The 25,358-nt window shown below is 53.9% G+C and overlaps 4 protein-coding genes and 1 pseudogene across 4 annotated transcripts; all 5 read right to left on the bottom strand.

The window, feature by feature from the left end:
* Positions 1 to 826: 826 nt before the first annotated feature.
* LOC139803086 (protocadherin gamma-A10-like) lies at positions 827 to 4,306 on the bottom strand. The gene has a single exon (XM_071758902.1). The coding sequence runs from the start codon at positions 3,995 to 3,997 to the stop codon at positions 1,484 to 1,486; it is 2,514 nt and encodes an 837-aa protein (XP_071615003.1). The 5' UTR covers positions 3,998 to 4,306; the 3' UTR covers positions 827 to 1,483.
* Positions 4,307 to 5,747: 1,441 nt separating this feature from the next.
* On the bottom strand, positions 5,748 to 8,493 carry LOC139803250 (protocadherin gamma-B1-like). The gene has a single exon (XM_071759189.1). The coding sequence runs from the start codon at positions 8,280 to 8,282 to the stop codon at positions 5,748 to 5,750; it is 2,535 nt and encodes an 844-aa protein (XP_071615290.1). The 5' UTR covers positions 8,283 to 8,493.
* A 3,341-nt stretch (positions 8,494 to 11,834) lies between these two features.
* LOC139802869 (protocadherin beta-15-like) lies at positions 11,835 to 15,524 on the bottom strand. The gene has a single exon (XM_071758456.1). It carries the CDS (start codon positions 15,522 to 15,524, stop codon positions 13,080 to 13,082), a length of 2,445 nt encoding a protein of 814 aa, XP_071614557.1. The 3' UTR covers positions 11,835 to 13,079.
* On the bottom strand, positions 11,835 to 25,129 carry LOC139802870 (protocadherin beta-11-like). Its single transcript, XM_071758457.1, has 2 exons — positions 22,457 to 25,129; positions 11,835 to 12,283 (listed from the first exon to the last, which is right to left on the bottom strand). Exon 1 carries the CDS (start codon positions 23,705 to 23,707, stop codon positions 23,189 to 23,191), a length of 519 nt encoding a protein of 172 aa, XP_071614558.1. The 5' UTR covers positions 23,708 to 25,129; the 3' UTR covers positions 11,835 to 12,283; positions 22,457 to 23,188.
* LOC139802868 (protocadherin gamma-A5 pseudogene) lies at positions 16,152 to 18,983 on the bottom strand (annotated as a pseudogene).
* Positions 25,130 to 25,358: the final 229 nt, after the last annotated feature.

Genomic DNA, 25,358 nt, shown 5'->3' with positions numbered 1-25,358 from the left:
GCTCAGCACACTCAGTGGAAGGAGGGGAAAGACTTTCTGAAGGGCCCAAGTGATGCAAATCTCAGTCACAGGCTCAGTTGTTGCTGTCAGCTCAAAGACAGCATCACTGCACATGGGCAGTTTGGAAGCTCCATGACACTGCAACATCCATGCAATGTTTATGTCTACACTGAATAACCACAACCCACAGGAGAAGCTGCCTCCAGCAGGACAGGGCATAAAACGAGTAGCTCCCTCACACATACTTCAAATAACAGGCCCCAAGCCCAGAAATTCCTGACTAAAATACACTCCCACCCCCTATCTTCACACCAAGCTTAACACAGACAAAACATCAGCAGTAACCTGAGAGGAGCTACAGACATCAATACCATCTGAAGGTTGATCAAGTCTGGAAAGAGCTTCCCACAGCAAGGATGAAGATCAAGATGACAAAGTCATACATGTCCAAAAACGATGTTTCAAACAGTTTCACACACAGCTGAGACCTTCAGACTCTGGTCTGGTGAGGTCACTCCGGGTGCTTTGCAGACTCAACTGGAGTGGTCATCCAAGAGAGAATGGAATATCATGCTCATGGCCTGGGGGAATGTCTGCTCCTCTGTCACATGCACTGACTCACAGAGATGCTACTTCTGCTAAGGTCATGTTTCCATCTCTTCCCCTCTGACAGTATCAACGCACAAAGATACCCTCAGATATCACACCTTTCACACCTGCTATAGAATGATCAAGAGGCACTAACACATGACATGTTGCTTAATGACTCTGTGCTGATTATTCCAAGCACACTTTCATACAAAGAAGGCCCAAAAAAAAAAAGACAAACAAAAGGAGGAATCAAACAAGCTGGACATGAACTCAAACCGTTGTCCAGACAAAGCCAGACTAACCCAACAGTTTTTGTGGTTTAAAGTCAGCCTCTCACCCTCCTTGCTCTGGCTCCAGTTTCTTGGCTTTGGCAATGAACAGAATCAAAGTATGGGTGCAAGCTGTTCCCCCAACCTGACAATTACAGATCCTGTGGTGTTTTCAAGGTTACCCAGTACAATGGAGCCCAGCGTTACACCCTGACAAAAGCAAAGAAGGACCAGGGAACTCACAGAAGTGTATTAATCAGAGCTTCACATTTCAGACTCTATCTGTTGCAGTAGGCAAACAAACTCAATATGTTGCTAAGGAGAGCTACTTCCACAGATTAAAAACACTCAAATCCTAAAACACAGATTTCTGTAAGGAGATTTTTTTTTCCACCTCTAGAAACTGAGAACACACCACAAGCTATAAAACGCCCAAGTGAAGTCCCAGTCATCAAAGCACTAGCTCCAAAAGCAACATCAGACTTCTTCAGCACATGAGCAACTCAAAACACACGGAGCACTCCTGTGCACTAGTGCAAAATTTACACCTAGGCCTAAGAGCCACTGCTCACAGGAGTCCTCAGGCAACAGCAAAGGAGATGATCAATCGACAACAAAGAGGATCAAGAAAGGGAGGGCAGGAGAGGGCGGTCAGAGGCACTCACCGGGGTCGGGGTGGTGGGGTCGGGGGGGCAGGGGGCACCGTCAGGGTCCTCGGCGAGCAGCGGCGCGGGCTCGTCGGGCGGCGGTCGGGCCGGCAGGGTGTCACAGCAGCTGCCGGGCGACAAGCGGAGGTGGCTCTTGCGCGAGTCGGCGGTGAGCGACACCTCGTGCGAGTAGGAGTGCAGGAAGGCGCGGACGCCGTCGATGCCCACGAAGTGCGAGGCCGGGACGCCGCGCAAGGCGCCGCTGCCCGCCGCCAGCAGCTGCTGCGAGCGGCGCCAGCGCCGCAGGCGCAGCGTCAGCAGCAGCAGCAGGAAGGCGAGGAAGAGGCAGGACACGGCCGCCACGGCCACCACCAGCCAGCGCGTCAGCCTGCCGGCCGCCTCGCCCGGCGCCGCCGCCGCCGCCGCCGAGGCCGCGCTGCCCAGCTCCGACACCAGCTCGGCCACGCTCTCGGCCAGCACCAGCGTCAGCGTGGCCGTGGCCGACAGCGCCGGCCGCCCGTGGTCCTTCACCACCACCACCAGGCTCTGCCGCGCCGCGTCGCGGGCCAGCGGGAACCGCGCCGTCCGCACCTCGCCGCTGTGCAGCCCCACGCGGAACAGACCCGGCTCCGTCGCCTTCCACACCTCGTACGACAGCCACGCGTTCTGACCCGCGTCCGCGTCCACCGCCACCACCTTGGCCACCAGCGAGCCGGGCTCCGACCACCGCGGCGCCAGCTCCACCGCCGGCCACCCCGCTGGCGACAACGAGCCCAGCGACGAAGACGCCGAGGCCGGCGGCGGGTAGAGCACCTGCGGCGCGTTGTCGTTCTCGTCCACGATCTCCAGCCGCACCGACACGTTGCTGCTCAGCGCCGGCGCGCCGCCGTCCTCCGCCACCACCCACAGCCCCACCTCGCGCACCTCCTCGTAGTCGAAGGAGCGCAGCGCGTACAGCGCGCCCGTCTCCGCCTGCACCGACACGTACGACGACAGCGCTGCTCCCCGCACCCGGCCCTCCACCAGCCGGTACCGCACGCGCGCGTTCTCACCCCAGTCCGCGTCCGACGCCCGCACCCGCAGCACCAGCGCGCCCGCCGCGTTGTTCTCGGACACGCGCGCGCTGTACCGCTCCTCCGAGAACACCGGCGCGTTGTCGTTCACGTCCAGCACCCGCAGCGCCAGCACCGCGCTGCTCCACAGCGCCGGCGACCCGCCGTCGGCCGCCCGCACCGTCACGTTGTACTCCGACACCTTCTCCCGGTCCAGCTCCCGAGACGTCTCCACGCGGAAGTAATTCTCAAGAGACCTAACCAGGCGGAAAGGGACCCCGCCTTCCAGCGAGCACCGCACTTGACCATTTGCTCCCGAGTCCCGGTCCTGCACATGCAGAAGAGCAACCACTGTCCCGGAAGAAGCATCCTCAGAGATCTCGCTCAGCGCCGACGATACCGTCAATTCCGGCGCGTTATCGTTCACGTCCGTTATGGTGATGGACACTTTAGACGTGTCGAAAAGGTCCCCGTCGTCCCGTGCCTGCACCTCCAGTTCGTAGGAGTGTCCCTCCTCGAAGTCGACGCTCTGACCCACAGTGATCGCTCCAGTCTCGGAGTTCAGATGGAAAATTTGCGAGGCACTGGCGGATGCTTTCTTTAGTGTGTATTTGATGTGGCCGTTCACGCCCTCGTCGGCGTCGGTGGCCGTGAGGGTGACGAGGACGGAGCCCACGGGCACGTCCTCCGCCACACGCACCGTGTACTCCGCCGCGCTGAACACGGGCGCGTTGTCGTTGGCGTCCAGCACCGCCACGCGGATCCGCGCCGTGCCCGTCCGTGCCGGCTCTCCGCCGTCGCTCGCCCGCAGCACCAGCTCGTGAAACGCCGCCTCCTCCCGGTCCAGCGCCTTCGCCAGCACCAGCTCGGGCCGCTGATCCCCGCCGGGGCCCGTCTGCACGGCCAGCGAGAAGTGCTCGTCGCCGCTCAGCTCGTAGCTCTGCAGAGAATTACGACCCACGTCTGGGTCGTGAGCCTCGTTCAATGGAAAACGCCATCCTGGGGCTGTCAACTCGCTCATTCTCACACGCGTTTCTTCCTCTCGGAAGCTGGGAGCGTTATCGTTAATATCAGTGATTTCCACTTCGATTCCATAAACCTTCATTTCCCCCTCCACTATCAGCTCACACCGCAGCACGCATTTCTCCACCAGCCGGCACAGCTGCTCCCGGTCTATCCTCTCCGCTGTCACCAAATGTCCCGTCTTCCCCTGCAGACCGAAATACTGGGTCCTGCCTTCAGACACAAGGCGGACGCCGCGTTCTCCGAGCGCCGTCAGGTCCAGCGCCAGGTCCTTGGCCACGTCGCCCACGAACGAGCCCTTGGGCATCTCCTCGGGAACCGAGTAGCGCAGCTGGCCCCACGCCGCCTCCCACGCCGCCACCAGCACGCCCCACAGCAGGGCTCGCTCCCGCCGGCCCCAACGCCTCCCCGCCATTCCACGCACCTCCGCCGCTCACAACGCCTCCGATCGGGCTCCGGGTCCCGCTCCCGCCTCCTCTCCGCTCCCCTCCGCCTCGCTGCAGCACGGCTCCGCACCGGGGGACGCTCGCAGACCGCCCGGCCGCCGAGCCAGCCAGCCAGCGAGCGATGGAGCCGGGCCGCAGCGGGCGGGGCTGCTGCACCGCTCCGGCCTTCCTCTCGCTCCTCCTCGGTCAGCAGCGGCACCCGCAGCCTCCTCCCGGCACTGCACCCACCCAGCGCTGCCTCGGTGCCTGCCTTGGTTTTTTTATAAGCTGTTTTTTCTTAATGCACGTGTGTGTTTTTACACTAAAGGTAAAATGATTTGTTAGTGACATTTTACGTTTCGTTTGCAATTAAGCTTGAAAGGCTTGTAGAGGATGAGAATCAAATGAAAACTTGAAAAGTGATAAAAACACGTCTCTGAAATATTCAAATGCAAACTTGCTCAATAACGTGAGCAGGAGAACCCTGTTTCAAATATTTCAGGTAGAATAAAGCGTAAATCAAGTTCCGCAGCACAAGTGGCTGAGATCAGACTTTTAAAGGACTAACAAGGTGGGCTTAGCCCCTCCTGCTGTTATAATTATACTGGGTTTCCCACAAACTCGGAGGAAAATGGTACACAAAGAGTAACAACGCCTATTTTCCCGATATCCATCCTTCAGAAACACTACTTTCAGTTGAAGAAGAGCAGTAGAATGCTCCAGTGAAGCCTCTGAATTCAGAACTAGAAACACGAACAAGCGGAGATGCAGTTATTACTGAGAAAGTAAAGTGAATGGAATTTAACTGGTGATTTTCACAAAAACATCCTTTTTTCCCTTATAAAGTATTCAGCTTGTCCCTGAGTCTTCATCTTGGACAGACACCTATCCAACCCAGTCTCGTAGAAGAGCAGAAGACAAGCGCAGCTGCACGCCTTCACCTACACGGATCATTTGTAAGCGGCCTTTATTCAAGTGCGTAATTGCAGTAATTTGCAAACGTACCTCACTAAACCGAATAGAACCTTTTCTCACCAGTCAAGTACAACTGGTGCAAAATTACTGGGAGACTAAATTCCTCGGCTCTGTATTCTTTCACTCAATGAATTCAACAAAGAACCTCTTTTTACGAAAGAGGATAGCAAATAAAGACAGATTTTTTTGTACCTTTTTTTTAGTTTTTGTTTAGATTTACTTTTGAGAACCCCTTTTCCACTTCAACATTTGCTCCACTTCTTTATGGAAGCTCAATAAAGAACTGCACAAACCAGAAGAACTAAGAGAACCAGCACAAAGTAGGCAAAAAACCACAAACATACCCAGATAAAACTTAGCCACCTGAATAATGCTACTAACCAACAGCACTTTTTTCATCTAAGCGGTGACTAAGACCACAATCCGGAGGAGAAACCCACCACATTTCAACAAGCAAAAACGTCTCCTAGACGTCTACAATGGTGTTTTTCCAGCTCCGACATGGAGACACAAAAAACATATTTCTAAAGAGGAATGAGCTACTGTGGCAGATCCTATTATGATCTACTGTGGCAGATCCAAAATATTATGATCAGAAGGGAGGAAGACAAAACCTCTCAGATAAAGCTGAACCTCTCACCACCAAAACCGTAAAGACTGCTGCAGCCAGCTCTCAGAAGGAGTTACTCACATATTTCATTCCCACACCAAAATATAAAACAACACTCCTCATCCACATGACCCACCGAAAACCCAGAGGTAGAGTTACTCAGAGCAAAGGCTGGGAAAGAAGAAGGGTGAAGGAGCAGAGCGATAGCGCTCGGGCTTACAGACCTGCGGTGCGTCGGGGCGGGCGGGCGGCTGTGCCGGTCCGGCGCTGGGGCTCGGGCTCCGCTCCCCGCAGGGCTCCCCGGCGAGCAGCTCCTCGGCGGGCAGGCTGGGCACGGGCGGCGGCGGCCAAGCGGGCTCGGGCAGGGCGCGTCCCGGCGCCACGCAGAGGTTGTAGGAGTAGGGCAAGGTGCCCTCGCAGAAGTCGGCCGGGAAGGCGGCGCCGGGCACGGAGAAGCGCTGCGCGGCCAGGCAGCGCAGGACGGCGGGCGGCCCGGCCCGGCGCAGCCGCGCCAGCACGGCCAGCGCCACGCTCAGCAGGAAGAGGGCGGAGAGCAGCGCCAGCGCCAGCACCAGGTAGAACTGCAGCTCGGCCGGCGAGTCGGCGCCCGCCGCCCGCTCGCTCAGCTCCGGCAGCGCCTCCTGCAAGCTCTCGGCCAGCACCACGTGCAGCGTGGCCGTGGCCGACAGCGCCGGCTGCCCGTGGTCCTTCACCACGGCCACCAGCCGCTGCTTCGCCGCGTCCCTCTCCGACACGGCCCGCGCCGTCCGCACCTCGCCGCTGTGCAGCCCCACGCGGAACAGCGCCGGCTCCGCCGCCTGCACCAGCTCGTACGACAGCCACGCGTTGCGCCCCGCGTCCGCGTCCACCGCCACCACCTTGCCCACCAGGTACCCGGCCTCGGCCGACCGCGGCACCACCTCGAACGCCACCGACGACGACGACGAGGAGGAGAAGGAGGAGGAGGAAGGCTCCGGCCCCGCAGTCCCTGCCGGCGGCCACAGCACCCGCGGCGCGTTGTCGTTGCGGTCCAGCACGAAGACGCGCACCGTCGCCGTGGAGCTCCGCGCCGGCGCCCCGCCGTCCTGCGCCCGCACCGCCACCGTGAACTCGCGGCACTGCTCGTAGTCGAAGGAGCGCTGCGCGTACACCGCGCCGCTCCGCGCCTCCACCGACACGTACGGCGCCGCGCCCGCGCTGCCGCCCGCCAGCCAGTAGCTCACGCGCCCGTTGGCGCCCGCGTCCGCGTCCCGCGCCACCACGCGCACCACCGCCGCGCCCGCCGCGTTGTTCTCCGACACGTACGCGCTGTACGCCGCCTCCTCGAACACCGGCGCGTTGTCGTTCACGTCCGACACCTCCAGCACCAGCTCCGCGCTGCTCCACAGCGACGGGCTGCCCCGGTCCTTAGCACTGATGGTGATGTTGTAAGCAGAGGTCTTTTCTCTGTCCAGGTCGCTGGCTGTTATTAGTTTATAGGTGTTCGCTGATGATGGTTCTAATCTGAAAGGCAAATCCTCGTCGATATTGCAGATCACTTCTCCGTTATCCCCGGAGTCTCTGTCACGGACATTGATCACAGCTACAACTGTGCTTGGAACTGAGTCTTCGGGTATCGGATTTATAATAGGAAGGAGGGTAAGGGTCGGAGCATTGTCGTTCATGTCTAGAATATCTATGTGCACTTTGGCGTGTGCACTCAACCCACCTCCATCCTTACCTTCAACAGTTGCTTCGTAATATTTACCTTCTTCGTAATCTAAGGGGCCTGAAACCTTCACATCCCCTGTCCTGGAGTCCAGACTGAAAAGCTGACGGGCGTTGTTGGGAATGTCACTGAAAGTGTAGGTAATTTCTGCATTTGTGCCTTCGTCGCTGTCAGTAGCTTTTACCTGAAAGGCTAAGGAGCCTTCTGGCAAGTTTTCCAGCAGCCGAACCTTGTAAATCTCTTTGGTGAATATAGGTGCGTTGTCATTTGCGTCGGTAACTTCAATCTTAATCTGTGTGGTTCCCGATCGGACCGGATCCCCGCCATCCACCGCCGTCAGGATTAAATGGTGATTTCTCTGCTTTTCTCGATCTAAACTATTCTCCAGCACCAGTTCCGCGTGTTTAGTCCCATCAGGACTCTCCTTCACTAAAAGGGAGAAGAGCGGGTTGGGGCTCAGTTGATAGCTTTGTAATGAATTTTCTCCCATGTCGGGGTCTCTGCCACTGCCCAGTGGCAACCTGGCCCCAGGAGGCGTAGACTCGATCATTTCTATCGCAACAAATTCTCTGTCAAACTGCGGCGCATTGTCGTTGATATCCTCGATAGTAACGCTCACATGAAATATATTGAAAGGGTTTTCCACGAATGCCTCCAAAGTGAGGACACAGGGCGACACGGTGCCGCAGATGCCCTCTCGGTCTATCCTCTCGTTTACCCGCAGATTTGTATTATCATCCCCCAGGACCAAGTATTGCTTTTCGTCTCCAGAGACTATCCGCAGCTTGCGTCCTGGCAGCTCGGCGGGGCTCAGCCCCAGGTCCCTCGCCAGCGGCCCCACCAGCGAGCCTCTGCCCAGCTCCTCGGGGATGACATAGCGGATCCACTCCGGTGCAGCTCCGCAGCACAGCGGCAGCATCAGGACAAACAGCGCGACTCTCCCGGCAGCTGCCCGGCCCTGCGCTGCCGGCAGGACCTCCATTCTCTTCTTTGCTGAAGTATATTCAGCAGACGGTTTGGAATGAGGATTTCTGAGCAGCTGATTCAGCGCCCGAGAGAAATAAATAAATTAGATCCTTGGTAGCAGCCGGAGGACAGGGCTGAGTCGGGCAATTCCTGTTCTCTATGCTCTGCGTAGTAGCACTGCGTGGGCTGCGGGGCAGGGGAGGAGCCGACGTCGGAGTCGTTTTTCCAGCTTTGTCAACAGTGACACCCTGAGTCGGTACCTGAGAACCGCAGCATCCAAGAGTAAAATCCTGCTTTCCTTAAGTCCTGAGCTGAAGTCCTGAGCATCCTTAAAAGGGACCAAGGTGGAAGATCGAGGTATGCGTGTCCTTACACCGCATTCACATGCGGTTTGGGACGTACAGATGATGTTGGGAGAGCGAAACAGAAAACGTGCTGAAACGGTGAATCTAGGAATTTCCCCTCTCTCAGTTTCTTACACTTGAAAGTCCTCTGCAAGACAAATCCTCCCCCATACCTTGGAGGATGTGGGACAAGACCTCTGTCTGCCTCACCGTGATCTTAGCTCTCTAGGGTCAGAGCACGAGTGTGCCCATCAGAGGGAGAGAAGTGGAAGGGTGGGATGGACACTGAAGCACTGCTCATAGATAGTGTTCTATCTATGAACCTAGCATTCAGCTTTTCTGCTTTAAATGGTGATCACTGATGGACGAGCAAAGCTGAGAATTTCAGCCACTGAAGAAACCAGAGCTGTCACACCAGACCTACTGGATCCCGTCTCTTTTGACATTCATTCGACCCAACATCATCGTGGCAGTGCCATCCAACCCAATTCCAAATTTCTTTTGTCGGTTTCTCTGACAAACTGGGTCCTTATCTCCTAAACTGGAAGATGGTGTCAGATTTTAAGAACATTTAAAATGTTCTTTTTAACAACATTTACTGATGCTCGAACGAGCCAAGAGAAAACAGGCAGATCCTTCATCATTACCTGTTGATCACCTGTACATTAAACCTCATCTCTCTTATAGTGAAGAAACTAAAGAAAAAAATTAAATAAAAAATATAATAAAAAAAAAGACCTGAGAAAAGGTTGCATCATCACAACCCCTTATGCAGAAGACAGGTCGTGTTGGGGGTTTTCTAAGCTTTTCCTATCTGGTGGAAGTGGCTCTCACACCAACACTGGGTAGCTATAGATGCCAGTGTGAAGACCTCCTCCCCATCTCAGTAAAGTGTTGTTAGAAAACATTTTTTCATGCTAATTCTAGCCATTGATCCAGGGGATGAAAATTTATTTTCCTCCAGCTGCACCTACACAACTCACAGTAACAAAATAATAACAAAACGAGAAGTTGATTTGAGTTTGTAGTGTTTCAGGAGTCAAGAAGGTAACAGCCAAATGGACAGAGAGGGAAATGGATATTTATAGAGGGATACAATGACTGATGAAACATGTTGGAGATAATTCACTGCCTGCTATATAGCAAGACTTGCATATTCCAACCCAGAAACACGTTGTCATGCATCTTCACACACCAAAGCACCCTCCAAATAGCTGTTTCCAAGTGGAGCTTGATGTCTTCTAGCTCCACAATTTTCTCTTTCCCCTTGCACCCAGGCCTGCAACTCACAGCACAGTTCAGAAGTTCTAAAAACCTTGATGCCCATGATGAAAGCTCAATAGTGGAGGAAATCAGGCAACCCACTTGAAAGAAAACCTGTTTGGTACACTGCTTTCCAAATGGAATGGCATGTTTGGCAGGAAATAAAGGAGTAAAATATTTTATGTTCTCAGACTAACTTGCATTCTGCAATTAGACACAAGAGAAACATGCTGTGATGAATCATAGTTTGTTTTAAAATATCTTTCATTTGTATTCTAAATATTTCATGTCAATACCTGTACAATAATCAACAGTAATATGTGCATTGAATCCCAAATTTAAGTCAGGAAGACCAGCAGTGGGAAAAAACACAAGGTGCTATCAGAGAAATTTTCCACCATGCAACATGAACCTATTTCTGGAACTTCAAGTGCCCTTAAGAATGACTGATAATTTGTTTATCAAGATTTCAAAAGTGCTAACTACAAGTTTACCCAATTCTACCAGAATTTGAGGGCTAATACAGGAAAAATTCTGGAAACTGGCTACTAGGAAGTACTTAGATTTCAAGAAGGTGTGATAAGAAGATAGAGATTGAAATATCCTTGTACAGTTGCACACGCAATGGAATCTTCCAGTCTCAGAAAAAGCCAGAGCTCTTCCCAGCCGGTAGTAAATGTCACATAAAACCCAGCAGACTCAGCACACATTCAAGGAGTAGTATTATGAACTGGTTATCACAGTAAAATTTGATTTCTAAGACTGTGAACCATGCACTTTGAAATGCCTGTGTCTTTCCTAGCAATCCTAAGCACAATGTACACAAAGAAGGTTAAAAACAAATTAATAAACCTGAAAGGAATCTTGGCCAATATTCTTGACATTGTGTCCTCCCATAGGAACAAGATCACCAGAAGCTTTAGTCAAGATGTCAGTCCCAATTCTGACACAATTTGATGAGATTAACATAGATACTTCTATGTCTCCATGGAACCCTCAGCAGGGAAGACTCAAGCCACACATAGCATGCCATGCAGGCCCCAGACACAAAAAAGAGTTCCCAAGCCATTTTAGGAATGCTCTGGGGAAAAAAAAATAACTAAAAATAAACCAAACAATTCTATTGATCAACTCTTGTGTCACAGTAAAAGAAGTTTCAATGTGGTCTTATTTCTTGCAAGTGGCTTTCTCACCAGTAGCAGGCAGCTTCCTCCTTGACAATGAGCTGGCTGAGTTTATCCTGCTAACCAGGGTTTATGCCACACAGCACAGGCCTGTGCCTTCCCAAATTACTTGGACTGTGGATCGTTCAGTCTTCGATGTACAACGGTCTTCTGATCAGTACAATTCCACCAATGTGTCCTCAAAACTTACCTTTTTCTCTAGACCTTTATGGGAGGGACAGCAGCAGCCTTCAGTATTTCCCAAGAGTGAATCTTCTTCCTGGCAGCTGTTAAACCCCTCCAAATGCTCACCTCCTGGGGCTCCCCCAGATAACTTCAGACAGGAACACGTGTGCTGTCTGCCAACCACACCCCAAAACCTCTGGAATGAAAATACTTAGAGCTCAAACACCTCACAGATGTCATCCACAGTCACAGCTGCCAGTAGAGGCAGAAAGGTCACACACTCACCCAGCCCTCCCCTCACATCTTTACAGAGGCCTTTGCATTCCCAGGGTCCCTCTTTGGGGAAGAGTTTCCTCTGGCCTGGATCTAAATAGTCCTATCTCAGGCAGAAGCTTAGCACTCAACAAAACCCATAGACTCCTGCAAATTTCCTCCTACCCACAATCTTCCTAAATGGTCTGGTGACCCAGGACCCAAACTCAGGAAAAGGACCTGCTCACCTTTACCTCAGCCAAGGGACAGAATGGGACCAAAACTCACAGCCTTTTAAAAAACTTAACCAGAGCTTTCCCAGGAGGAACTTCTCCACAAAGATTGCCTCCACACAAAGCATTCCAATGTTCTCTTTATTTCACTTTTACACACAGGGGTATCCTGGCTTAGAGCAGTACAGGTTATCAGGGCAGCTCAGCACAGCACGAGGCTTTACAGCCACTCCATGCCACACTTCCATCATGGAAATAACCCACAGTTATACAGGGGGGGATGGTCCTTCTGGAGGGGAAAGGCTAAAACAGTGCTCAAACACAGTTCACAGAGGAGAAGCAGAAATCACAACGTGGAAAATGCAAATGCTCTAACACAAACACAGAAAATCTTATTGGGACAGCTTTCCACTCCCATCAAGAAGCCTCTGAGTTCAGAAACAACAGTGATGAGACCAAACTCGACAGCCATTGTCCAGGTTCATCTCAATTCTCCCCTTCACACAAAGGCCTTGGAAGTGACTTGTGGAGTTTCCATCCAATCCACCAAAAGACAATGAACACATTTCCACAGCTCTGTACAGTTACAGTCTATCCCAACACTGTGTTGATTCATTTTCAAGGCAATCCTAAAGGAACAGCCCCTTCTCATGGGCCTAGGGAAGGTCTCATGTAGTTATTCTCTGGAAGAGAAGATGACACTGATGACCCAAAGGGTCAAATTCCCCTTCTGGCCTGATGAGCTGGGTTTGTGCACGTTGCAATAGTGAGGTGTGAGCAGTTCCTGGCTTCACCAGGAATCATGTGTGCAGCATACACAGACACACAATGGGGTCTGATCAGAAATACCAACTAAAAAGCAAAAAGCACAGATCCACATATATCAGAGACAGACAACAAAAACCCAGGGAAGAAAGAGGCCCATGCTTGCACCACACCATAACAGAATATTCACACCTTCCTTGCCTTTTGGTTTTTCTGCCACTGAGTGAGAGCTACAAGTGTTCCAGAGAGCATGGGAGTTCTCTGCCTGACTGTACCACTGCATTAGAGCACAGAAAAAGATGTCCCTAACCTTGCCAGACAACAAGTGAGAGAACTTGGGCAGGGAAAATGGACCTAAACTCACTCTCAAAGCATTGCAAAAATGGCTATAACAGAGCTAAAAACTTATGCTTGCTTAAGTTTGACAGGGATTGTTTTCTCCTTTAGCTTGGAAGCAAAGAAAACCTTTCTTCTGACTTAGAATCTGAAGGAAATTGGTCATGACAACAGCAAAAGCAGATTTACCCAAAGGAACCACTACCATATGTCATAACCCAGATCCCTTCTCATGGTGAGGCACAAAGCCTCTGTCTGTGCTGACTCCATACTAGTTAAAGGAAAAAAGATTGATCTGTTCAGCAGAGAGTGTCCCAGGATTGTCTGGTGCCATGTCCCCCACGGTGATGGGGTCATAAGGGAGATCCTGTTCATTGTTGGTGCCCCCACCCGTGGCACAATGCTGCGGTGGCACATTGGGGAGCATGGGCTTCAGGAACTTGAACTCACTGTTCCCTGAGCCTGTTGTGAGGCTGACCTCATAGCAATAGGCACGGGGCAGGGTCCCCATGGCAGCTGCATCAGCCAGGCCGCTCTGCAGGTCACAAGCACCATAAAGGACATGACCAGCCTTCAGCTCCTTTCTCTTGCACACCTTGTGTACAACAAAGGCTGCCGTGGATGCGAGGAAGAGCAGGGAGACAGCGACCAAGGAAATGATTAAATAGATTGTCAGGGAGCCATCCTCATCCTCCATGGCCGGGCTGCTCTGTTGTAGGTGGACATCTGAGAAGTCACCAAGCAGGATTGCACTCAGTGCTGCAGTGGCTGACAGGGGGGGCTGCCCGTTGTCTCTCACCAGGACAATGAGTTTCTGCTTCCCAGCATCTCTCTCCATCACCTGCCTCTTAAGACGCACCTCCCCGCTCTGGGCACCCACCACAAACAGCCCGGGGTCAGTGGCCCTCAGCAGGTGGTAAGAGAGCCACGAGTTCTGCCCTGAGTCTGCATCAACAGCCACCACTTTGGTGATGAGGTAGCCTGCCTCTGCTGACACGGGCACCAGCTCACTGGACACAGGGCTGCTCTCCTGGGCTGGATGCAGAACCAGGGGTGCGTTGTCATTCTCATCTACCACAACAACGTGGACGGTGACGTTGGCACTGAGAGGAGGTGACCCTGCATCAGAGGCAGTCACCAAGACCTCAATCTGCCTGATCTTCTCGTAGTCCAGAGGCCTCAGCACAAACACATGACCGTTCTCAGAGTTCACAGAGATGCAGGAGCAGGGAGGCTGCTCTGTGGGGTGGGCTGGTGCCAGGAAATAGGTCACCTTGGCATTGGGCCCCACATCAGCATCAGAGGCATTGACAGCTCCAATGAGCACCCTGGGGATATTGTTCTCTCGCACATACATGGTGTATGATGTCTGGTTGAAGATAGGTGCATTGTCGTTCACATCAGAGATGTCCACGGTGAAGGTCTGGGTGGTTGTGAGAGGAGGTGACCCCGCATCTGCTGCTGTGACAGTGAGGATGTACTGGGCTTTCTTCTCCCGGTCCAGTGCACTCACAGTCACCAGCTCATAGTAGTTCTTATAGGCTGGACGCAGGGTGAACAACAGCTCAAGGTCCTCAAGGGCACAGGAGATCTTCCCGTTGGCACCAGCATCCCGGTCCCTGACAGCAAAGAGGGCAACCACTGTCCCAGGTAACGTGTTCTCAGGGATGGGGCTGCTGAAGGAACTGACCACCAGCTCTGGTGCGTTGTCATTCACATCCAGCACTTCCACCAGCACCTTGCAGATCGCAGAGAGGCCCCCACCGTCTGTGGCCCGCACGCTGAGCTCGTGTTTTTCTGCCATTTCAAAGTCCAGAGGCTTTGTGAGTTTAATTTCACCATTCATGGGGTCAATTGAGAATGCTGAGTTACTCTGGCTCAATACTTGGCTGAACTGGTAGGAGATGTTCCCATTAGGTCCGATATCCTGATCAGTTGCCACCACAGTCAGAACCACAGAGCCCTCTCGGGCACTTTCCAAAACTTTCCCAATATATCTCTCCTGTGTGAAGACAGGAGCATTGTCATTTACATCTAGAACAACGACGTGGATTTGGGTGGTCCCACTCCTGGGTGGAGAACCTCCATCCACAGCAGTGAGAATGAAAGACACCTCTGCCTGCTCCTCTCTGTCCAGTGGCTTTCCCAGGACCAGCTCAACGTATCTGTCACCTTCACTCCGGCTCCCAAAGGAGACACTAAAATATTCATTTTCAGGAGCAATGCTATAAGCTTGGATACTGTTGATGCCAACATCCAGGTCCTGAGCCCCCTCCAGCGGGAAACTCGAGCCCGGGTTGCTCGTTTCCAGAATATGAAAAGTGACTTGGTCCTCGGGGAAAACGGGCGAGTGGTCGTTGATATCCTCCACGGCCACCTCGACCCGAAAGATCTGCAGAGGGGTTGCCAGCAGCAGCTCGAAGGGGAGCACGCAGGTAGCCGACTGCCCGCACAGCTCCTCCCGGTCCAGCCTCTCCGCCACAACGAGGCGGCCGGTGCCGGGGTCTAAACGAAAGTGCTGCGGGACATCCTCCGGGGCCAGGCGGGCGCGGCGAGCCCAGAGCTGCGCCGGGGTCAGCCCCGCGTCCTCTGCCAGGTTGGCTACCACGGAGCCGCTGGCCACCTCCTCGGCTACGGAGTAGCGGATGGGCTCGGAGAGCGCGTGAGACAGGGAAAATAGAGCAGAGAGACAAAGCACTTGCCTTGCGATTGCCATGTCGGGGCCTCCGTGTCCCGGCTCACCGGCGCAGTCCTCCGCGAAACGCGGCGCCCGGCAGCAGCGCGGCGGTGATGGGCGGGGAGTAACGTGCGGGCTCCCTCCCTCCGTTTCGCCGGGTGCGGCTGGTGGCCAGAAGCACAGTCGCCCTATTCTGGTTGCAGTTGGTCCTGAGGCTCGCAGCCTCCCACCCTTATTACCCTTGCCGCCGCGGTTACCTGACCGGGTTGGGCTCGGCCGGTCCCGGTTCTGACACCGCCCCGCCCGCCGCCGCTCGGCGCCGCTTGTCCGGGAGCGCCACCCTGCGGCCTCTGCCGGAACCGCGCCCGCGTGGCGCTGGAACACGGGAGAACACGGGAGAACACGCGCGGCTGCGGCCGCTCGCCCGCCACGGGGCCCCGCAGAGGACGGGAAAAAGAGCCAGGAGTTCTGCGGGATCACGCCTGGCTCCCAGCACACGGGTGGCACAGGCAGCTGCTCCCCCGCTGCCGGTACCGGAGCGCAGGTTTCTGGGCTTTGCTCCCGGGAGGCTAAATCGTGGCCACCAGGAAACACAGCGGTAAAACATGCACAAGGCTCTTCCCACGGCAGCGTGGGGTGAAAGATGAGCTCGGAGAGTCTGAGCTGCTTTCACTGGGCCGTCAATCTGGGAAGAAAAATCCGTGAGGAATAGCACAGGCTTAGCACTACAGCTACTATGGAAGTTCAATCTGAGGACCTGGAAGGGAGAAGAATTCCACCAATATTCAGGCATGGACGCGCCCATCGGTCAGCCACTCTGGCAGAAAAACAGCAGGAGGGGCTGCACTCCCTGGGGCTGCTTCCTTCCCGCCCGCGGGCTGCGAACTACAGAGGGGTTTCTCGTCCAGGTTCGGCCCCTCCTCAGCGCTGCTTGGTGGGACAGCCAGGACGGGCCTCAGAAACTGGAAGTCACTCTTCCCTGAGCCGGTTGTCAGGCACACTTCATAGCGGTAATTCGGCGACAGAGTGCCCGTGCCACTCATGTCCACACCGTCGGCGGCGAAGTCTCCATCAGCGTAGCAATGGACAGCGGGAGGCGAAAGGCTTCCCCGGAGGCGAGACTTGGAGCAGAGCCTGGACATTGAGAAGCCAAGGACGGACAGAAGGAATAGTGACGACACACAGACGAGAGAGGCGATGAGGTAGGTGGTGAGCAGGTCCTCTTCGGCCTCCTCTGACTGCTGCCTCACCGCCGGAGCCTGGTTGAGCTGTTGAAAGGCATCGGAGAAGCCGTCCACCAGGGCGATGCCCAGCGTGGCGGTGGCCGAGCGCGGCGGCTGCCCGCGGTCTCGCACCAGCACCACCAGCCTCTGCCGGGACGCGTCCCTCTCCGAAACGGCCCGCGCCGTCCGCACCTCGCCGCTGTGCAGCCCCACGCGGAACAGACCCGGCTCCGTCGCCTTCCACACCTCGTACGACAGCCACGCGTTCTGACCCGCGTCCGCGTCCACCGCCACCACCTTGGCCACCAGCGAGCCGGGCTCCGACCACCGCGGCGCCAGCTCCACCGCCGGCCACCCCGCTGGCGACAACGAGCCCAGTGACGAAGACGCCGAGGCCGAGGCCGGCGGCGGGTAGAGCACCTGCGGCGCGTTGTCGTTCTCGTCCACGATCTCCAGCCGCACCGACACGTTGCTGCTCAGCGCCGGCGCGCCGCCGTCCTCCGCCACCACCCACAGCCCCACCTCGCGCACCTCCTCGTAGTCGAAGGAGCGCAGCGCGTACAGCGCGCCCGTCTCCGCCTGCACCGACACGTACGACGACAGCGCTGCTCCCCGCACCCGGCCCTCCACCAGCCGGTACCGCACGCGCGCGTTCTCACCCCAGTCCGCGTCCGACGCCCGCACCCGCAGCACCAGCGCGCCCGCCGCGTTGTTCTCGGACACGCGCGCGCTGTACCGCTCCTCCGAGAACACCGGCGCGTTGTCGTTCACGTCCAGCACCCGCAGCGCCAGCACCGCGCTGCTCCGCAGAGCCGGCGATCCGCCGTCGGCCGCCCGCACCGTCACGTTGTACTCCGACACCTTCTCCCGGTCCAGCTCCCGAGACGTCTCCATGCGGTAGTAATTCTCGAGAGACTTCTCCAGCCGGAATGGGACGCCCCCATCCAGCGAGCACCGCACCTGTCCGTTGGCACCCGAGTCCCTGTCGTGCACACGCAGCAGGGCCACCACCGTCCCTGACGGCGCGTCCTCAGAGATCTCACTCAGCAGAGAGGTTACTGTCAATTTGGGCGCGTTGTCGTTGACGTCTGTCACGGTAACCGTGACTTTCGCGGTGTCGGAAAGGCCCCCTCCGTCTTCTGCCTGTACCTTCAGTTCATAGAAGTGTCCTTCCTCGAAGTCCAGGCTCCGCAACAGCCTGATTACTCCCGACTCGGAGTTCAACTGGAAGTTTTCCGACGCACGATCCGAAATTTTCTGAAAACTGTACTTAACATTCCCGTTCACGCCCTCGTCGGCGTCGGTGGCCGTGAGGGTGACGAGGACGGAGCCCACGGGCACGTCCTCCGCCACACGCACCGTGTACTCCGCCGCGCTGAACACGGGCGCGTTGTCGTTGGCGTCCAGCACCGCCACGCGGATCCGCGCCGTGCCCGTCCGTGCCGGCTCTCCGCCGTCGCTCGCCCGCAGCACCAGCTCGTGAAACGCCGCCTCCTCCCGGTCCAGCGCCTTCGCCAGCACCAGCTCGGGCTGCTGATCCCCGCCGGGGCCCGTCTGCACGGCCAGCGAGAAGTGCTCGTCGCCGCCCAGCTCGTAGCTCTGCAGAGAATTCCGCCCTACGTCTCGGTCGTGAGCCTCGGCCAGGGGAAACCGAGACCCCGGAGCTGCCGTCTCGCTTATTCTCACTTCTTTCTGTGCATCGCGGAAGCTGGGAACATTGTCGTTAACGTCCGTGATCTCCACCTCGATTGCATAAATCTTTCTCCCCCCCTCCACTATCAGCTCACACCGCAGCACGCATTGCTGCACACTCTCGCACAGCTGCTCCCGGTCTATCCTCTCCGCTGTCACCAAATGTCCCGTCCCCTCCTGCAGACCGAAATACTGGGTCCTACCTTCAGACACAAGGCGGACGCCGCGTTCTCCGAGCGCCGTCAGGTCCAGCGCCAGGTCCTTGGCCACGTCGCCCACGAAGGAGCCCTTGGGCATCTCCTCGGGAACCGAGTAGCGCAGCTGGCCCCACGCCGCCTCCCACGCAACCACCAGCACGCCCCACAGCAGGGCTCGCTCCCGCCGGCCCCAGCCTCCTCCTCTCTCCGCCATTGCCAAGCCCAGCAGCCGCTGCCCGTTCGCTCCCCCCCCGCGCACCTGAGCCGGTCTGCGGGTCACTGCCGCCGCCTCACTGCTTCCTCCGAGGCTTTCCCAGAGCTGTCCCCTCTGTTCGATCCTTCCGCTCGGCTCCGGGCTCGCCCAGCGCTCGGTCTCGCTCGCCCACTCCCCGTTGCTCCATTGCCTTTCGGCCCATCGTGAGCCAACAGTGACACTCACAGACACCGCCTGCAACTGCAGCTCCGCCACAGCCGCGCCGTGGGAACACTGATGGGAATAGCGAAGGGGGTTCAGGGGATTTGTCTGCATTTGGGATAAGCTCCCTGATGAGTCCCGCCCACCGCAGTGCTTCCCAGAAGCAAGGAATCATAGGACAGTGTCATAGAATCATTGAGTAGTTTGTGTTGGAAGGGGCATTTAAAGACCAACTACTACAAACTCTATGCAATAATCAGCAACATCTTGAACTAGATCAGGTGCCTGAGAGCCCCATCCAACATAACCTAGAATATTTTCAGGGATGGGGCATCTAACACCCCTCTGGACAACGTGGGCCACTGTCTCACTGCCCTCACTGTAAATATTTCCTGTTTGTATTCCATCCAAATCTCCCCTCTTTAAGTTGTAACTTTATCAAACCTTTTCTTAGCACTACAGGATCCCTCAAAAGCCTGTCCCCATCTTTCTTATAAGCTCCCTTTACTTACTGAAAAGGCAAGGTAAGGTTTCCCCACAACCTTCTTTGCTCCAGCTTGAACAGTCTCAACTCTCTCACAGCCGTTCCTCTTAGCAAATAAGTTCCATCCCTCTGATAATTTTTTGTGACCCTCTTCTGGACCCACTCCAACAGGTTTGTGTCTGTATCCTACAGAGGACTCCAGATCAGGTCTCACCAGAACAAAAGGGAAATTTACCTACCTTGACCTGCAGACCACAGAGGTGGTGATGTAACCCAGGACACAGATGGCTTTGCAGCCTCTGAGGACACATCCCCAGCTTACATCCAAGCCTTCCATCCACCAAGTCCTTCTCCAAAGGGCTGCTCCCAGTCTGTTCAACACTCAGCCTGTACTGGTATCAGGGGGTTACCCTAACCCAGGTGCAGGACTATATACTTGGTGTTATTGAACCTGGTGAGATGCACCTGGGTCCACTTCTCCAGCTTGTCCAGGTCCTTCTGAATGGCATACCCCACCCATCCCACAGGTGTGTCAGCTTAGTCTCATTTGCAAGTTTGCTGATGGTCCCTTTGATCCCACTGTGTATGCAAATGATGAGGACATTAAAGAGTATTGGTGCCCATAAGGACCCCTGAGGGACACCACTCATCACTGATCTCCTCCCAGACACTGAGCCATTGACCACTACTCTCTGGATGAGGCCAGCAAGCTGATTCCTTATCCTCCAAGTAGATCATCCATCAAACCCCTCTGTCTCCAACTCAGAGAGAAGGATCTTGTGGGAAACCATGTGAAATAAAATCCACATAGATAATATTGCCCTGACCACTTCACCATAGAAGACCACTAGGTTGTTCAGACAAGACTTGCTCTTGGTGAAGCCATGCTGTCTGTTCCATATCACCTCCCTATCCTCTGCCTGCCTGGAATTCAGCTCCAGGGGCTCCATGATCTTCACAGAAGATAGGCTGACAGGATTGTAGTTCCTAGGGTCCTGCTTTCTACCCTTTGGAGAAATGGGTGCACTTTTTCCTTTGTTCTGGTCACTAGGAAATTCAACTGACTGCCAGAATTTTTCAAATAGACTCAAAAATTCCTGGCAACTACATCAGCCAGTTCCCTCACGACTCTAGGATCCATCCCATCAGGTCCAATAGACTTATCTATGTTCAGGTTCCTCAGATGGTCTCCAACCTCATCTTCTCTTTACAGTGGGAGGGACTTTGCTCCCTCAGTCACTTCCATGAGGCCCAACCACTACAGAAGTGTATGAAGAGAGATCACTAATTGGTGAAGAGTGAAGCAGAAAGTTCATTGAGTACCTGAGCCTCCTCATAATCCATTCTTGCCAGTTTTGTTTATCACAGAGGGTTCTCTTTCTTGACCTTCCTTTTCAAACTGTTACACCTGTAAAAGTCCCTCTGATTATTCTTTGCATCCCTCCCTTGCCATGCTCAGCTCCAGCTATGGCTTGGCTTCCCAAACCCCATCCCTACACAGCTGGGAAATGTTCCTGAACTCTTCCCAGGATACCTGTCCCTGATTTCTTTCCTTCTTTCCCTTCGGTTTCACCAGCAAGTTTTTACTCAGCCTTACCCATTTCTTGGCTTCCTCTTTTGTCTTCTTACATGTGTGGATCATGAGCTTTTGTGCTCTGTGGAAGCACCCTTAAAGATTTGCCAACTCTGTTCTGCTCCCCTGAGCAACTCTATTAATCATCTCCAATGTTTCAGTAAAAAAAAAATTCATGGAAACCTCTTTCTCAAAGGCGGTTTTCTCACTTCTAGCAATGGGAGGTGCCTGCAGATTCCTCTTTTATGGTAAGCCAGACAAGTTTGTCCCACTGGCCAGGGATGTATGTGGCACAACACAGCACAGGCCTAAGCCCACCCAGATTGTGGCCCACTCAGTTCTTGAGGTACAAGAGATTTCTGGTCAGCCACACTGGACCAGCCTGTACTCAGAACTTCTGGTTGGTTTTTTTTTAGTGCTTTTCTGGAAGGGACAACTGTAGTCTTCTGCATTTCCCAAGAGTGAATCCTCTCCCTTGTAGATGTTTTCACCCACCAAACACCCACCTCCTAAGGCTCTCCTAAACACAGGTGCATTCTTTGGGCCAGCCACCCCCAAAAACCTCTACAATTCAAATGCTTTGTCTCAAATGCCTCACAGTGTCCATCCACAGCTGGAGCTGTCAGGAGAGAGGGATAAATCACTCCTCAACCTTGCTGCTTTCAGAGGCCTTTGCAACCCCAGGGCCCATGTTAGGGTAGGGACCAGTTTCCCATGGCCTGGATTTAAGTGGACCCCATCACACCCAGAAGCTCAGCACTCAGAAGACCCATAGAGACTGCCAGCAAAGCTCTGCAAGTTTACTGAATGTTTTATCATCCTCATCTGAAACCTGAGGAATGAATCTGCTCAAACAAGGTAAAAAAATGAGAAAAAAACCTCCCACCTTTCGAAAAACTTAACCAGAGCTTTCCCAGGAGGAACTTCTCCACAAAGATTGTCTCCACACAAAGCATTCCAATGTTCTCTTTATTTCACTTTTACACACAGGGGTATCCTGGCTTAGAGCAGTACAGGTTATCAGGGCAGCTCAGCACAGCACGAGGCTTTACAGCCACTCCATGCCACACTTCCATCATGGAAATAACCCACGGTTATACAGGGGGGGGTGGTCCTGGAGGGGAAAAGCTAAAACAGTGCTCAAACAGTTCACAGAGGAGAAGCAGAAATCACAACGTGGAAAATGCAAATGCTCTAACACAAACACAGAAAATGCTATTGGGACAGCTTTTCACTCCCATCAAGAAGCCTCTGAGTTCAGAAACAACAGTGATGAGACCAAACTCAACAGCCATTGTCCAGGTTCATCTCAATTCTCCCCTTCACACAAAGGCCTTGGAAGTGACTTGTGGAGTTTCCATCCAATCCACCAAAAGACAGTGAACACATTTCCAGTTACAGTCTATCCCAACACTGTTTGTGTTGACACATTTTCAAGGCAATCCTAAAGAGACAGCCCACACAGTCCCATTTCATGGCCCAAAGGAAGATCTCGTGTGTTTTGCTGCTCTGCTTTAGAGAAGATGACACTGATGACCCAAAGGGTGAAATTCCCCTTCTGGCCTGATGAGCTGGGTTTGTGCACATTGCAATAGTGAGGTGTGAGCAGTTCCTGGCTTCACCAGGAATCATTTGTGCAGCATACACAGACACACAATGGGTGTCTAGAGACACAGAGTTACCAGAGGACAAAACACACAGACCATCTCAGAGAGAGACATCCAGAACCCAGGGAAGAACGAGCCCCATGCCTGCACCACACCATAACAGAATACTCACAACTTCCTTGCCTTTTGGCTTTGCTGACATGGAATGAGAGCTACAAGTGTTCCAGAGAGCATGGGAGTTCTCTGCCTGACTGTACCACTGCATTAGAGCACAGAATAAGATGTCCATAACCTTGCCAGACAACAAGTGAGAGAAGAACTTGGGCAGGGAAAATGCACCCAACCTCACTCTCAAAGCATTGCAGAAATGGCTGTAACAGAGCTAGAAACTTGCTTAACTGAGGGTTTGTTTTCTCCTTTAGCTTGGAAGCAAAAACAACCTTTCTTCTGACTTAGAACCTGAAGGAAATTGGTCATGCCAGCTGCAAAAGCAGATTTACCCAAAGGAACCCCTACCATACATCATAGCCCAGACGCACCTCCCCGCTCTGGGCACCCACCACAAACAGCCCGGGGTCAGTGGCCCTCAGCAGGTGGTAAGAGAGCCACAAGTTCTGCCCTGAGTCTGCATCAACAGCCACCACTTTGGTGATGAGGTAGCCTGCCTCTGCTGACACGGGCACCAGCTCACTGGGCACAGGGCTGCTCTCCTGGGCTGGATGCAGAACCAGGGGTGCGTTGTCATTCTCATCTACCACAACTACGTGGACGGTGACGTTGGCACTGAGAGGAGGTGACCCTGCATCAGAGGCAGTCACCAAGACCTCAGCCCACACAGGTCTGCTCTCCATGTCCAGAGACACAAAGGATGCCAGGTTGGGTGCTCCTCCTGGAGCCACCCCCAACATGTACCTCATGCAGATGTCTGTAGCATGCAGGTGGCCCAGGATTGTCCCCACAGGCTCATTTTTGCTCAGCATCATAGTGTAAATATTCTGGATGAAGGTGGGCAAGTTGTCATTCATATCCATGAGCCACAGGAGCAATGTCTTGGATGTTGAGAGCAGAGGGATGTCCTCGTCACAGACCCACACTGTCACCTTGTACTCCACCACCTGCTTCTTGTCCAGCACCCCTGATGTCACCAGTGTGTACGTGTTGGCCACCAAAGGCAGGATGCTGAAGGGCTGCTCCTTCACAGCTCTTCCTGCCACTGTCCCCCAAGTCCTGGTCCCACATGTTGCAAAGGGACAACACGGTGTTCAGTGGCACAGCTTCCAAGAGAGTGCTGGTGAGGGAGGTGAGGACCATCTCAGAGGCACTGTCGTTCATGTCCTCCACCTGCACCTCCAACCTGTAGTGCAAGGAGAGGCTCCTCTGACTGTGGCCTGGACATCTATCTCCTAGGTCTGTCTTTCTTTGTAGTCCACCAGATTTTTGAGTTGAATCTGCCTGGTTTCTGAATTTATTTTAAATGTCTGTCCATTTTCCTCTAAATTTTGAGCTAGGGAGCCCCATCCACTCACGAGTTTAAATCACCAGCAGGCACAGCCACAACATATCCTGGGAGCTATTTTCTAGTACCCGGGCTTTATAAAGACTCCAGGTAAATTCCAAGATGTTATAATTTATATCCAGGACTACCACACAGATTCAGGCTGTACCAGAGGACGTCACCATCTACAGCTGTGACACTGAAAGTCAGTTCTGTTGCTCCCCATCCAGGGCTGGGTCCAGCACCAGCTCAGTGTATCTCCTGCCATCACCACCTCTGAGTGTGAATATGGAAATAGCCATTTGAGCTGATGTTATGATGCTGAAGTCTTCCTCTGCACATCTGGATCCTCAGTGCTTTCCTATAAAAATCAAGCTTCTTGCATTGCAGTTTCCAAGGTCCTTAAAACTATCTCCTTATTTAAGAACACAGGGTCCTGATCCTTTAGGCTTACCTCAGCTTGGAAGGACTCCAGTGGGATCTCCAGTAATAGATTGAAATGGATCACACAGGACTCACTCTGTCCACACGGCTCCTCCTGGTTCATCTCTTGCTCCACTAAATCCCTGGTATGTTGGTTCAGTTATAAAAACTGCTTTTCTCCTTCAAAAAAGAGCCGAGCCTGTTGAGTCAATAATTCCTCACTGGTCAAACCCAAATCCATAGTGATGTCCATGGCAAAGGAGCCTCTCTCTTCTTCTTCAGGCATGGAGTACTGGGCAGTTCCTGCTCTCGTTCCCAACACACAAAGGAATAGGATCAGAGCCACCGGTTGTACCAGGAGTGGTTCCTTGCTTTTTCTCAGCTTCATTCCCTCCCAGTGAAGGCTCTGTGGTCAGCAGCAGATGGCAGATCAGCAGAAGGATGTGGCTCTTTCCCAGAGGGAACAGGGAGAACCCACTCCCTTTCTCTACTCCAAGATCAGGGCACACAGATTTATTTGCCCCATACAATCCCATTTGAATGAGCAGTGCTCCTACTTGCCTTTCATTCGAGGAAAAGATTTCTTAAAGCTGCTTTTTCTAACGTCCTTACAATGGTTTGAACCGTTTATTCATGATGAGAAAATTTCTTTTAGGCTGTTCAGCTAAAAAACCCTGTGTAGTGCTACCCCAGCACCAGGGGTGAAGGGGTCCACGGAACACAGCAGCAATCACCACGTAGCTCCTCGTAGTAACACTCAGGTG

This window comes from Heliangelus exortis, chromosome 15 (assembly GCF_036169615.1).
Source record: "Heliangelus exortis chromosome 15, bHelExo1.hap1, whole genome shotgun sequence".
NCBI lineage: Eukaryota > Metazoa > Chordata > Aves > Apodiformes > Trochilidae > Heliangelus > Heliangelus exortis.
Note: the sequence above shows the minus strand (reverse complement) of the source record. Positions and strands in the feature narration are given on the sequence as shown.